At 38.7% G+C, this 14,206-nt stretch overlaps 1 protein-coding gene across 1 annotated transcript; it reads left to right on the forward strand.

Annotated features, from left to right (window-relative positions):
* Positions 1-3,515: 3,515 nt before the first annotated feature.
* On the forward strand, positions 3,516-11,964 carry LOC137273866 (uncharacterized). The gene is made up of 2 exons (XM_067806763.1): positions 3,516-3,630; positions 8,282-11,964. Exon 2 carries the CDS (start codon positions 8,684-8,686, stop codon positions 11,405-11,407), a length of 2,724 nt encoding a protein of 907 aa, XP_067662864.1. The 5' UTR covers positions 3,516-3,630; positions 8,282-8,683; the 3' UTR covers positions 11,408-11,964.
* The last annotated feature ends 2,242 nt before the right edge of the window (positions 11,965-14,206 follow it).

Genomic DNA, 14,206 nt, shown 5'->3' on the forward strand with positions numbered 1-14,206 from the left:
TTCAATTGCTGAACTTAATTTTCCATTGTTATCAAGTGTCGAAGCGCATCATATCCTACAGGATACTGGATTGTATCATAATTCAATGAATCAGTCTGTACCTAGCATTGTTTAGGTTAACTATACTGTACAATCCATTCTCATTTATCAGTTATGGTGGCGCTCTGACGTTGACTGTCCGGACGGCTATTTCTCTATAATGTATAAGCATCCGGTTTTTAGAAACTTATTTGTTACATTTGCCTTACTACTTTAGAGTCTGGTTAACTAAATTTAGAACTTCGAACCACTCCCTGCCCAAACTGACGTTGTTACGACATTAAAAGATGCAACAGAATCTGCAAATTTCATAACCTAGTAGTAGCTACCTACTCCACTGTCTCACACCTGGGAGTTCTCATAAATGGGCGTAGACCATTGTCAGAGTTGTTTCGGTTTATACCCGGACTGTCGACAACAACGAACAATCCGTCCAAATTACTTGCCGACAGTCCGGGGAAAGGGACATGATGTTCCACATGAGTGACTTGACGTCCAGTGTTCTCGCAATTAAGAAACCAATTAAAAACACAGTGTGATATCAACAGTGCACTGTATGTTTATTATACCTCGCTAAGTAACGGGCGTGTGTAGCGTTCATTCTGACCGTATATGTTAGCAAAATATACTTTGGTATAGATATATGTTTGTAAGTGAAAAAGTTACCATTTGAGATATATAGATATATAGATATATATAGACATACATACATACATACATACATACATACATACATACATACATACATACATACATATAGACACACACACACACACACACACACACACACACACACACACACACACAACCAAATACGATGGACAGGTGGCATCTGTACCATTAATGCATTACTGTTGTCTGTCAGTGTAACCCGCACCGTAGCATTTGTTATTTTGACGGTGATAAGAACATTTTCCTGATCTATTATATGTACCAAAATGATATATGTTGTCAACAGGATTTCAGTTATCCTGTTATTCCCAATTTCACAACATAATTTCCGGGGATATTTTTGTTTTTGTGGCATGTAATCCTCCCACTTGCTTAACGTAAAATAATACACGCAGTTTGTTTGCAACCTTAATTCTCTTACAAATTGTTGAAAAGACAAAGTTAATTCACTTCCACATGATGCGCGCATAAAGTAAAATAATACTCTGTTTGCAACCTTATTTCTCTTACAAATTGTTGAAGAGACAAAGTTAATTCACTTCCACATGATACGCGCATAAAGTAAAATAATACTCTGTTTGCAACCTTATTTCTCTTACAAATTGTGAAAAAGGTTTCCTTAATTCCAGTACTCATGACTGACTAAGTCACTAAGTAAACGTTCTCTTTAACATCGTCACGGTTTGTTGACCACGCTATGTGGACACTCCGGGTTTTACTCGGTCGACAATAAGCTACATCAAAATTGTCATTTGTCGACAGATCGGGCTGACACCGTTGTTTCGGTGACAGATAGTACAATGCACGGTACTTGCGACATCAGCCATGAAAGTAGTTCAATAATGAATATGGTAATTTGTAATAGCTTCAAGTGTCTCTTTGGTCTCTGCAATGTCTAGAACGGAAATAATAGGACACTGACGAATATGAAACGCCCGAGTTCTTTGATGTCTGCCAAAAGTAAACAGAGTGTTGTCAACTGTCAATGTTAACAAACTGCTATGAGTTTATATGAGTCAGTTTTGTTTTACGCCGCACTCGGCAATATTCAGGCTGTATGGCGGAGGTCTGTAAATAATCGAGTCTGGACCAGACAATCCAGTGACCAACATCATGAGCACCGATCTTGGGAACCGATGACATGTGTCAACCAAGTCGGCGAGCCTGACTACCCGATTATGTTAGTCGCCTCTTACGACAAGCATAGATTAATGAAGATCAATAATTCTTACCCGAGTCTTCACGGGGAAGTTGGAATGAAAGGTCTGTTGACATATAGATCTTGTTCGTTCAAGAAGTTAATTAAAATCCATTTAAGTTGTCTCGCGACGTTAAAATCTAAAAAGTAAAATTCTGACTTAAAATTTAGTCCTTGATTCGTCAAAGATCAGTGGAAAACCCATTTCACGAGAGAAAGAAAATTTTGTAAAAAAGGGTTCAGTTTATTATGGTTAATGTACATATATATTCATAGGTTAACCGGAATGCCCACAATTCATTCTAAAATGTTTTGTTACGACATAGCGTAGGATAGTTTCAACGATGTGGTTCAAATGCATAAGCCTTACCCGGTTAAACATATCGCATATTCTCTTGTCACAGTGAAATGGGGAGGGTGTTTTCCTGAGCACAGCTAGATCTGCAAACATTTTTGGTCCTTGACAGCTATTGCATAAAAAAAACTATGTTACTGCATTATGGTATCTGGGCAGGGTATATGGATGTTAGGATCTATAGAATTTAAGTGAATCAAATGTAAGGATAGCGAGCGAGGTCAAAACGTTCAGCCTCACACTGAGTAAATATACGCGAATGACCCTGTTTTGCGCTTTGTTAATAAATCCGGTCGAACATGACGGGAAGACAGGGGCGTGTGTGTCGAGGGGCGGTAGGGGAATGGTTGTGAGTGTGTGTGAGTTTTAAGGGGAGAGAGAGAGTGTGTTTGGGTGGGAGAGAGAGAGTGTGTTTGGGTGGAGAGAGAGAGAGAGAGAGAGAGAGAGAGAGAGAGAGAGAGAGAGAGAGAGAGAGAGACCGGATTCGTGTCTGCTGATCATTCTAGACAAATTCGTGTTATGCCGAGACATGCCAAACAGCGACTCGTGCCTTCCTGGAAGGAGTTCATATTATTGGCGTATGAACATCAGAACTACTTTAAACAAGAACGACAACTCTAATCATGTCCACCAAGCCCTCATATGTAAAATTGCTGATTTGTTTTCTGTATGCAAATAAAATCATCGGCGTTTTTTCAGCTACATTAAATCCAAAAGCAGATACTAAAATGACTTCAATGACTTAAAATATTTCTCAAACTAAACATTCACATACCCTAGCTAGCTGCCAAGCCTTTGATGGAAGTTTTAAATGAAAACGGTAATAAATATTCCCAGTCAGACTAAAATGTTCCCAAACATGTGAGATATATGACCAATGTTAACGATTAAAGTTATTTGGTAATACATAAAAATAATACAATTGTTTAGAAATCGATTGAAAACTATACACGCTGGCAAGCTTCTGAAAGAAGCCTGAAAGACCCTCTCTCCGCCAGTCGCATTATTCTTGGTAAAAAACTTCACTTTAGGCAGCTGATTTTATTATGTCACGTTCTTTACACTTTCAATGATATGACGATGTACTTACTTTTCGTGACTTTTTGAAAGCTCGCATGACGCTAGTCACGTTTTAAGTACTCGGGATCATGTTTATCATAGCACCGTAACCCATCTGATTGGTCCCCGTACTAAAGCACAATGAGAATGGGGCGGGTCTTACGGAGGTTACGAAAAGGGGCGAGTGGTGACGAATGCTCAGAGTATGCGAAATTGGGGCGGTGCATTCCTTCAAACCACCAAAACAGGTCCCAGTGAGGGATTCGGCTCTTTAAAAGTGAACATCGTTGATCTACACTGTACGGAGGTACGTACGTTTATGTATTTATTGATTCACTTTGCAGGAGAAGCGCGTTTTTGCGCCATTTCGTATAAAGACAATGTCAAGGTGCAACATTGTTGTGATTCCCACTGTACGCGGTATAACAGAACTTGACTCAGCCCCTTTTTCACAAAAGTGTTTACTCATTGTCAAAGTGCTACCTCTAAATGGCACTAACTACAACGGCAAACTGAAGATATCGAATGGTTCTGAAATAACAGAGAAATGTGCCCTATAACTGGTCAGTCAGTGGTCAGGGTTTGAAACCTATTGTGCAAAGGTCCTGCACGCGAACAATGAAACGATGCTCTAATGCCAGTAATGGACTTGTTAACTTAAATTGATAAATGAAAAGATGTGGTTTAAAGCACAAAAAGCAAATAATGGAGTTCTGTCAATAATATTAACACCACGTGTGGCAGTTTGTGATGTGCTGAGTAATTGTTTACATTCCACGTGATGTGGAGAATGATGACAAGTTTTATGAAAATACTTCTTTCAGTCGTTATCAAGAGATACAACAATCAGCATTAAGATCCATGTCGAAACGTCACCTTCACAGAATGAAAGAAGTTTTATAGCCATAAAAATTGTCATCATGCGTCATCAACTCAACAAAATTCATGTATGGCAAGAGCTATTTCAAATTCATTTGTCCATTTCAAGTCTAAGGGAAATAACTCCTTTATTATTATATATCAAAAGGACGCTAAAGTGGGTGCATATGTCCCAGCATGTAGAATGTAGACCAAAATATTGTAGAAAATGTATGACATTGTGCCTTAAAGATAATTACTATTCTACTAGTTAGGTATTTTGTGAAGGTTTTTTTTTCTAAAGGTGCAGTACTTGAGTGCAATACTGGTTTCAGAAAATTATAACATGTATAAATTTTAGCATGTGTTACTTGTTTAAAATCTGCAGCCCAAATGTGATAAGTTTCCAAGCACATGTCACTATAGGAAAGCATGACCCATGACCAATGATGATATGTAAAGGTAATGTAAAGTGGATGTGTAAAACTGGCAGTGTAAACTTTTGCAGATGTATATAAATTTACACCCAGTATTCTTCTAATGAAGGCACATTGACCTGAGTGGCCATAATTTCCTTTGTGAAAAACAATATTCATAAATGGATGTGACAGAAACTGAAATATTAGACCTTGTGGCTCTACACCATAGACAATGGCAAGTAGTTGTCAGTTTTGATATTACTAATCAATAAATGGACTTCCTGTGCGATTAGAATGATCAGATTAGGTCTGATTTAAAGGCTTCTGGTACCTACCAGTCTCGTGTATTCATTGATTATGCTCATCTATGTTTGGCTGACCATTGACATTGGCTAGTTAATTATATTATTTATACTGCCGGTGCCTAGAGCTCCAAAGATCTGTTAGTGCTAAGATAGTCATAAGTACCATACATTAGCATCAACGTACGACTATCTTAGTGCAAAGAGAGCCTCGAAGATCTAGGCCCAGGATTATACTGCTACCAATCAAATCTTGGATGCAGGTTAAAGGAAGGATCATATTTGGGAAAATCTGCCCACTAGACCACAGGACCAGTGCGTGGACAATACTTAGTGGTCCTGTCTGTACTTCACTGGTCCAAAATAACATTCACAGATTTACTTAACTATCAATACAAAATTCACTGGCCACCAGAACCACTGCAAAACTATCATTTAGTGGTCCTGATGTGACTTTACTAGACCATGGACCATAGGACCAGCATAAATTTCACACTGTCCTATTATTTAGATGGGATGTCACATGTATTTGTATGACGTAGAACATTTTTTCAAAGGGAAGAGCCAAAATTGTCATCACTCCTAAGTAGTTAGTTGTTTGATGTGTGGTACACAGTTCCGATCCCTGAGAGGTTATCTCTCTGTCTTGAGAAATTTGGTTTAGAAGACGTTACAGAGTAGGCTAGTGGTTGAAGTGTTCGCTTGTCATGCCAAAAACCTGGGTTCATTTCCCCACACGCATTCAATTCTGGTGTCCCTTGCCATGATATTGCTGGAATATTTCAAAAGGAGGTGTAAAAACTAAACGTTCTCAATCACTTATATTTAGAAAGTGACATCATTGAAAATATTTCACTTTTAATAAAAAAAGAGAAGTGTGATTATGCACTGGATTCCTCTCTGACAAGCCAGCATGACAATGATAGAAGAATCTGTATTGAAACGTCTCATTATATATATGAGACACATATATATATATATACACACACACACGTATGTGTGTGTGTGTGTGTGTATATGTATATATATATGTATATATAGGTATGTATATATGTATATATATGTATATGAAACAGAACCTGCAGTGGTGCCTGTTCTTATTTACAGTTCTTGTCAGTTTTATTTTTCCTGGTCTCCATGGAAATGATTCAGACTTATGCCTCAAAACAGGAGGGGTTTGGTTTCCTGTCCGGAGCATAACACAAATATTTTGTTTGTTGTGACTGGTCCATATATATGCAGCTAATTTGTGTACAGTTGTGTACAATTATGGGGACTTCACAGGAACCATGCATGTTCCCAGGTAGGGGAAAGCAAATGTCTGAAGACAATAAGGGTAGGATACATTTTGGGTGATAGTCACTGATGGCTGCTTATTACAGTGGCATTTTAAAGCTGGTTTAAGCAACACCTTTATGGAGTAACTGAGTGAGATTTACATTTCTTTCAGCAATACTCTAGCAATATTGTCATTCAGAGGACACCAGAAATGGGCTTTACACATTGTACCCATGTAGTGAATCATACCTGGGTCTTCAGCGTGATGAGCAAGCACTTTAACCACTGGGCTAAGCAACTGCCCCTTTGTGGATGGACAACTTCATTGTTGCAATAGTTTTGACATTTCTGTGCTGATAATAACAGTAATAACACCATTATCGATCAATTGCTTCCTCATCAAATTATGAAGCAATTTTTGGGGTTAGATTGTCTTGGCAATGGTATAAGAATCTGTACTCAATATCACATGATTTAACGATGAAGTTCTCATCTGTAAATTGTTTTGCCTTTATTGTATCCTATAACTCGAGCTGGCTGGTGACATCTTTTGTTTTACGTGATTAGCTCCAGGTTATTTGGGTGTTGTCTAGACAGATGCTATTGACAATCTTATTCTATGATAATAATTTTAGGGTAGTATTCTGTGGATTGAGGTGTTGTCTCGACTCAGAGAATACAGAGACATGCAGGTGCTGTTGACAATCTTATTTTTGGTTTGTTTTCATGGTAGGATTATGTGGATTGAGGGACTGATGCTTAAACACCTTGAGGGAGGGTTACAACATGTGTAGAAACTAGAGTCCATCAACATTCCTTTGGGCATCCAGCCTCGGCATGTTTGAACAATTATTTATCAATATATACTTAATAGCAAAAGAAATGCAACTGTTTTTTTGTCAATTTTTCAAACATTAAACATAAACATGAGCACTTACTTTTATGAGATTTCATTTTTTCCAAACATGCGTTTCTTTTGTATTTCCATGTATAATTAGATAGTTGCTATTTGTTTCCTTTGACCTAAACAGAAAAATATCAGTTTTATAGTTCTTTCTTTTCGGTGATCTCTAATTTTTCCTTTATTGTTGTCATATGATTTTACCATGTGCACAGATATTTTTACCACCTTTCCAGGGTCTTGTCATATGTTAATACCTCGTCCACAATTTTGCAGCCAATGCTTCTACCATGAAAATGTACAACTGATATCTACTGATATGTAGATCAGGATAATATACCATTCTTTGTTAGTTATTGTTTAAATGGGGACAGTTGGGTAGTATAGCGTAAAACATTCACTTGTCATGCTGAAGGCCCAGGTTCATTTCACCACATGGGTACAATAATTGAAGTCTGGTGTCCCCTGCCGTGAAATTGCTGGAATATTGCTAACAGCGGTGTAAAACACAACTCACTCACTCACTCACTCACTCACTCACTCACTCACTCACTCACTCACTCACTCACTCACTCACTCACTCACTCACTCACTCACTCACTCACTCACTCACTCACTCACTCTTGGTTAATTGGCTCTCTAGAAGTTGGTGAGAGAATAATGAAACCTGGAATGTTTAGATAACAAATTTGTTGTGTTCTTTTTGTATTTTTTCTGCTACCTTGGAATGTAGACTCAGATGCTGTTAGTGTGTCCAGTCAGTTTTTTTAATACTCAGGACCTGTCAGGAATTCTTATCTTAGGATGATGATTTATTGTATTTTGCCAACTTCCAGTGTAGGTTCAGCTGTGGATTCAGCTGATCATCCGTTTGTCCAGTCTTATATATATATATTCAGCAGCTGCCATGACCCATGTTAAGCCTGATCGTGTATTCCCTCCCTCCTTCACAATCACCACCTCCTTACAGTTAGTAAGTTGTAATTTACACCACTTTGTACCATATTCCAGCAAAATGGCAGAGGACACCAGAAATGGGCTTCACACATTGTACCCATGTAGGGAAATGAATCTGGATATTTGACATATCAGATGAAAGCTTTAACCACAAGGCTACCCCACTGCACCTACTAGTGCAGTACTGTTGTATCATCTATATCAATACATACACCTTCATGACTCGGAATGTTTTCATTTCAGGCGTTTGAAAATGTGAGTGACTGACAAGCCTACTCCATCCTTGGTCAAGAAGCTTGAATTCATCTGAACTGGCCTGCCAAAAAGACATGTGAAGTATCCAGTGTTGGCCAAGACAAAAGCTGATTGGCAGTGATAGATAACTTTGAAACTGGATATGAATTCCTGGATATGTGCAAAACAGTGATTCCTCGAAAGTATTCTGAGGTACATTCTTCCTAAGTGACAAGTTTTTGCAATGCATTGTCTATGGGGCAGAAGATCAAGCCAATGTTGATTACTCAGCAGAGCAAGAACTCCATCAATCCTGGTTTCATCTGCACATACAGAAACATATCAGTAATATACTTCATTGCATCAGTTGTGGACCTGTGATGTTACTGCTTCTTTGAAAATTCTTTGGACATGAAGCTACTTGGATCTACTGACTCTGCTCTAGGCACTGTTGCTGGTCTGGCTGGTGGTAGTCCTACTAGAACCAGTCTTGCTGTTCCTGCAAAGAGCAGTGTTGACGGTGCTGGCATGGACAAAGCTGTAGGTCCCTCCAAGGCAAGACTTGCTGATCATGCTTTGATAAGTATTGCTGAAGCCTACGCAGCAATCCAGTACAACTGGGACAGCAGTTGCTCTGACTCTGAAGTTGGTAATGATCATGATGACAATTACAAGCGGCGGCGCAAATATCTTCTTATTGACCTGGAAGATGGGTCTCAGGGCGGTAAGTCCAATCCTGTTCAAACCATGCCAAAGAAAATGAAAAAGGTTTTGAAGAAAGGTGGACTGAAGAGGAGAGGAAGGAAACAATCAGTCTCTGTACAATCTGCTGCAAAGATGTCTGAAGGTTTGATTGTGTCTGATCAGCAACAAGAAGAAATACTACCAAGAAGCGATTGTTTTAAGCGTACTACACTGCCAAAAGAGACAAATGACAAATGTTTGATACCTGTGGAAAACGTTACAGATAGGTCATTTGAAGATGAAACAGAAGACCATCATGGTAGACAACTCTTTCCTGGTATTGTGCCAAATGAAGTAGTATCATCAGATGTTGGTAATTATTCACTTCAAGGACAACTTATCTCAAAGAAAGTTCAAGATAAAAGAAACAACTCAGAAACAGTTCCCCTTGGTGAACAGCATGATTCTATGAACAATAAGGAGACATCTGTCATTATCCTGTCAGACAGTGATGATGAATTGGATGCATTTGATTCTACTGAATCAGGAGATGGTGTTGCTGGTTCATCAGCGATGCCAGAAGAATCAGATAATGAGCGACAAGTTCTGATGGAAGGTACTACACCTGTGACAGTTCCCCATGGTGAACAGGTTACAACCATGGAGAGAAAGGATTTGGTTCTAATGGAAGGTACTACAACTGGAAAAGTTAACAAAGGTGAACCACATACCTTCATTGTGAGCAAGGATTTGGTTCTGTTGGAAGGTACCACACCTGTAGCAGTTCCCAATAATGAACAACATACCTTCAACGAGAGGAAGGATTTGGTTCAGGTGGGAGGTACCACACCTGTAGTGGTTCCCAATAATGAACAACATACCTTCATGGAGAGGAAAGATTTGATTCTGATGGAAACCACAGCCAGACCTGATGAATTGTATAGTGATGAAGAATTTGTGATAGAACCTAATGAATCCTGTGATTTCGAGATAGATCTTTCTGGCTGTAATACTGTGAGAACATCAGGCATAATTCAGCCTGGATCAAGGACATTGCTTGACTCTGATGCACCTGCTGATGGAATTGATGATGGTTTCAGTTCAGAGGAAGAAACTATTGTGCAGATCGAACTTCAAAGTTATGTAAACAGTGCTGCAGAAAATCAAACTTTTATGAAAGAAAGATCACTTGAAACACAGAACAGTTCATTACGATGGCCAGTGAAGACCAGTTCTGATGGTGAGACAGTTCATGATGAGATATCAATTTCAGTTTTTGATGCAATTCAAACTCCAGAACAGGCACCCATACAAAATTTGAAATCATGCTCAAGGGGCATAACCAGTTCATCAGAAGTGCGAAATATTTCATCAGAAGGTAATATGAAAACAGCAAAAGTGATTCAGGTTTCAAGACACCGGGATGAAATGTCAAGTTCAGAAGAAGGTCTTTCATGTGCTGAATCTGGTTCTGACCAAAGAATTAACCAAACAAAAGCCAAGGATGTCCAAGCAGACCCCTTGTCTGTCTTCAGTGATGATATGGCTGAGGAGACATGTTATAAAGCTCCACAGACTGCCCAAACTTGTGACAAATGCAAGTTGAATTTTTCATCTGCAGAACATTTGTTGAAGCATTTCTCAAAAGTTCACAGAAACCAGAGAAAAACATTTGGAAAGCGTAAGAGGGACAACCATCATTTTCGGCATGCCTCGTCTTCACTCAGCAAACTTCACTGGTCTGTTGTCAATAGGAAAGGATATCCAACTCTTCAAAATGCCCAAAGTGAGTTGAGACCTAGTTTTCGAGAAATGCTGCAGAAGTATTCAGCAAAGGTGGAAGAAACTGATATTTTCAAACATAAGAGGAAACATAACTGTACAATCTGTGGTGAGGTTAGCATGTCAAGTCAAGCCCTACACAAGCACCTGATGAGGCATGTGGGTGTCACGTCATTTGACTGTGAAGTTTGTGGAAAAGTCTTCATATCAACATCTGACTTAAGACAACATCTTTGTACTCATGAGAAACATTTAAAAAATGAAGAATATAAATGTAATGAATGTAGTTTGACCTTTGCAAAGAATGCCAGATTGATGAGTCATAAGGCTATAAGACATCAGAATGAATGTGGTCATGACTGTAAGGTGTGTGGTAAAACATTTCCAACAGCTATTCGTCTGAAGTACCACATGCTTGTGCATTCTGAGAACAGAGAATTTCATTGTAAAATCTGTGAGAAGAGCTTCAAATGCCAAAAGTATCTTGCTAGTCATATGTATTCACACTCACAAGATAGACCATTTGCGTGTTCTGTGTGTAACAAAAGATATAAAAGAAAGCAAAGCAGAGATGTCCATGAGATGAAACATGAAAATCCTTTGTCTAAAGTCAGTTCTTTTTTGTTTTCAATCATCCAGGAAAGATACCAAACTCTTGAAAAGGCATAAAGTTGGGAAAATGTGATTTTAATTTCATTTCTCTAGAACAACAACAGCCGCAGCAACATAGTGTGGAGACTGGCACAAAAACAAGAGTTATGACTAACCTCTTAGAACCAGCATGACTGTGCCATCTGTATGAAGTTCAAGACAAAACCTTGACTATCATTGCTGGGTTCATTCTGGTGTCAAACCATGTATGCAGAAAAGACTTCACAGTCTTGGAGGAGATAACCTGTAAGTGCAAGGTCATGTTCACCATAAGAAGCAGCATCAGTGATTTCAAAAACAGGTGAATCCTTTCTAGCAAAAGGAAAAAACCATGAAAAAACAACATGAATAGAGTCTTGTGGAAAATGAAAAGAATACTTAAGAAAATGGAAAGGATCCTCAAGAAAATGGAGAAGATCCTAAAGAAAATGAAAATGATCCTAAAGTAATATTGAGAGGGTCCTCAAAGAATCATCAGCAGACTATGGAGGTCCTGAAACATACAAAGCCTCTGAAGATCTTGAAATCTGCTGAACATTCTGTGTTATGTAATTAAACAAACTCATCATGTGTTATCTTGTACTTTCATTTGTGAAAACAACAATATTAAAAAAAATCATCCAATAGTCCAGCAATGACATGGCAGAGGACATTGTACCCACCTCACACATCTTCTGTGGAAGGGAATTCAATCTGCATGCACATCTGATAATAGCACATTAATAATGTGTCCATTTATAGAACTCCAAACATGACACTAGGTGTGCTCATAGCTCAGGCAAAGTAGGCTCAGTATTATTCATTACACTGCTATGCTCCGTGTAGACTGGCTCATAGCTCTAACAATGAATGGAACAGCACATTAATACCACGAATAACCCAAAAGGTTATACTCACATGATTTATCCTACCAGGTACCCAGTTTCTGCTGGCTGAAGAGGGGTTATTTTTAGTTGAGACCACATGTATCACATGTTTCTTTGTGAAGCAGGACTGTAGTCCTAGAAACACTCAGGAGTGAAGCTGTCACACACTGTCACCCATCCAAGGGCACTATCTGATTGTGACCTGAACTATATGCACAGGACCACACACCAAACATGATAAGGTTCACTAGCTGGACCAGGTAAGCAACTGCCTCAGACCAGTGTGTGTGGGTTTCTACTGATGCACTTCTATTATGTAAGCACTGGCTTCTTGCTTATTTAAGGAAGAAAGAACATACAGAAATCTGTTCAACACCCATACTTCCATCTGAGGGGTGACTTTCAGTATGAGTGTTTGAGCATCTGACAATATATGCTTTGTATGATATGCGAACCACTTTCTAGGGTGGAACTGGCCTCAGGTTGTATGAGAAAATGCAATTTATTGTGTCATAAACATGATTCTGGGATGATTGATTTTTGTTTGTTTTTTGTTGTTCAGTGTTGTACTCTTCAGTAATCCAGTAAATGCACCTCTCACTGAGACAGGACCAGACAATCCAGTGATTGACATGAAGAGCATATGTCTTAAAACCCTCATGGTATTCCTAATTGCTTCAATTTGTGTAGTGGTAGTCAAGTGGTTAAAGCTTCAGCTTGGCACACTGAAGACCAAGGCTTGATTCCCTGCATGTACACAAGGTATGAAGCCAATTTCTGATGTCCCTTTGATTTAGTATTGTTGGAATACTGCAGAAAACAGGAAATTTCATTTCTGTAGTGGGTGATAGCTATTTAATGCCATGCACCATATACAGGTCCCCTTTTCTTGAGTGAGTTTAGTTCTATGCCACTTTTAGCAAAATTCCACCAGTATCCTCATGATGTCAATCACTGGATTGTCAAGTCCGGGCTCTTATTTACAATTCAATGGCATACAGCTGCATACAGCATTGATCAAGGAAACTGTTCCAAGTGGGTGAAGTTAGTGTTGGCTTCGGGAACATCTTAACACAAACAGAAGGATTCAAGGGTCAGACTAATGTATCTCAGATTCTGGTGCATACATTTCCGAAACCCTCTGTTTGTATGATGTAACGCATTTCTCTAAAGTGGACACGGTCTAGTTTTGAAATAGTAGTGCCTTCGAAATATTACTCAATTTGGCAGATGGCTTTAGAGACTATAATTGCTTTGTGTTGCCGGAAATGTTGGATAATACCCAGTAATGTACGTGCTCAAGCATCCATAGCTATGTCTGTTTAATTTTACAGCGTGTACAGGCGTGAATATTCGACCATTAAGTCGTGGACGGAGCCATGACTTCAAACACTGGAATGTAAACTCAATTAGCTTATAGCGGCGTGGGGTGATAACAGCGACTCTGACAGCTCTCAGTTATGCAAGTTGTCGATAACAAGTCTGTTACTACATGCATGTTTTAACAAAATGGGGTCTTACCCCGACATAATGTGAGAATTATAAACTGGTATTGAGAAATGTCTGTATACTTTAGGTACAATATACACATTTTGCAGCAGTTATGGTATGCAACAAAACCCTTCTCACCTCGACAATCTTGTCAAAACAAGGCACCGTTTCGAATTTTTATTAATTTTAATGAAAATGTAATAAGTGGAATATCTTGGCCTGAAAGTAAAATGACAACCAATCCCCAAATTGATTCAGTTTATGCAACCTCTGTGAAATATACACGCGTGAGTTGTTTGAGCAGGAAATAGATATCGACTTCAAGCGTACCTATATTATTCATGACAGTATTTTTTAAATGCTAAGATCAATTTATCACTTTTAGTGTATATGATAGGGCGTTCTCTGTACTGGCGCCAGAGTTAATTTTACATACAACCAGTTACTGGTTAATGGTTGT

This window comes from Haliotis asinina, chromosome 1 (genome assembly GCF_037392515.1).
Source record: "Haliotis asinina isolate JCU_RB_2024 chromosome 1, JCU_Hal_asi_v2, whole genome shotgun sequence".
Lineage (NCBI taxonomy): Eukaryota > Metazoa > Mollusca > Gastropoda > Lepetellida > Haliotidae > Haliotis > Haliotis asinina.

Excerpts from the sequence above, each read along its gene's own strand:
- LOC137273866 (XM_067806763.1), top strand. The coding sequence starts at position 8,684 with ATGAAGCTACTTGGATCTACTGACTCTGCTCTAGGCACTGTTGCTGGT.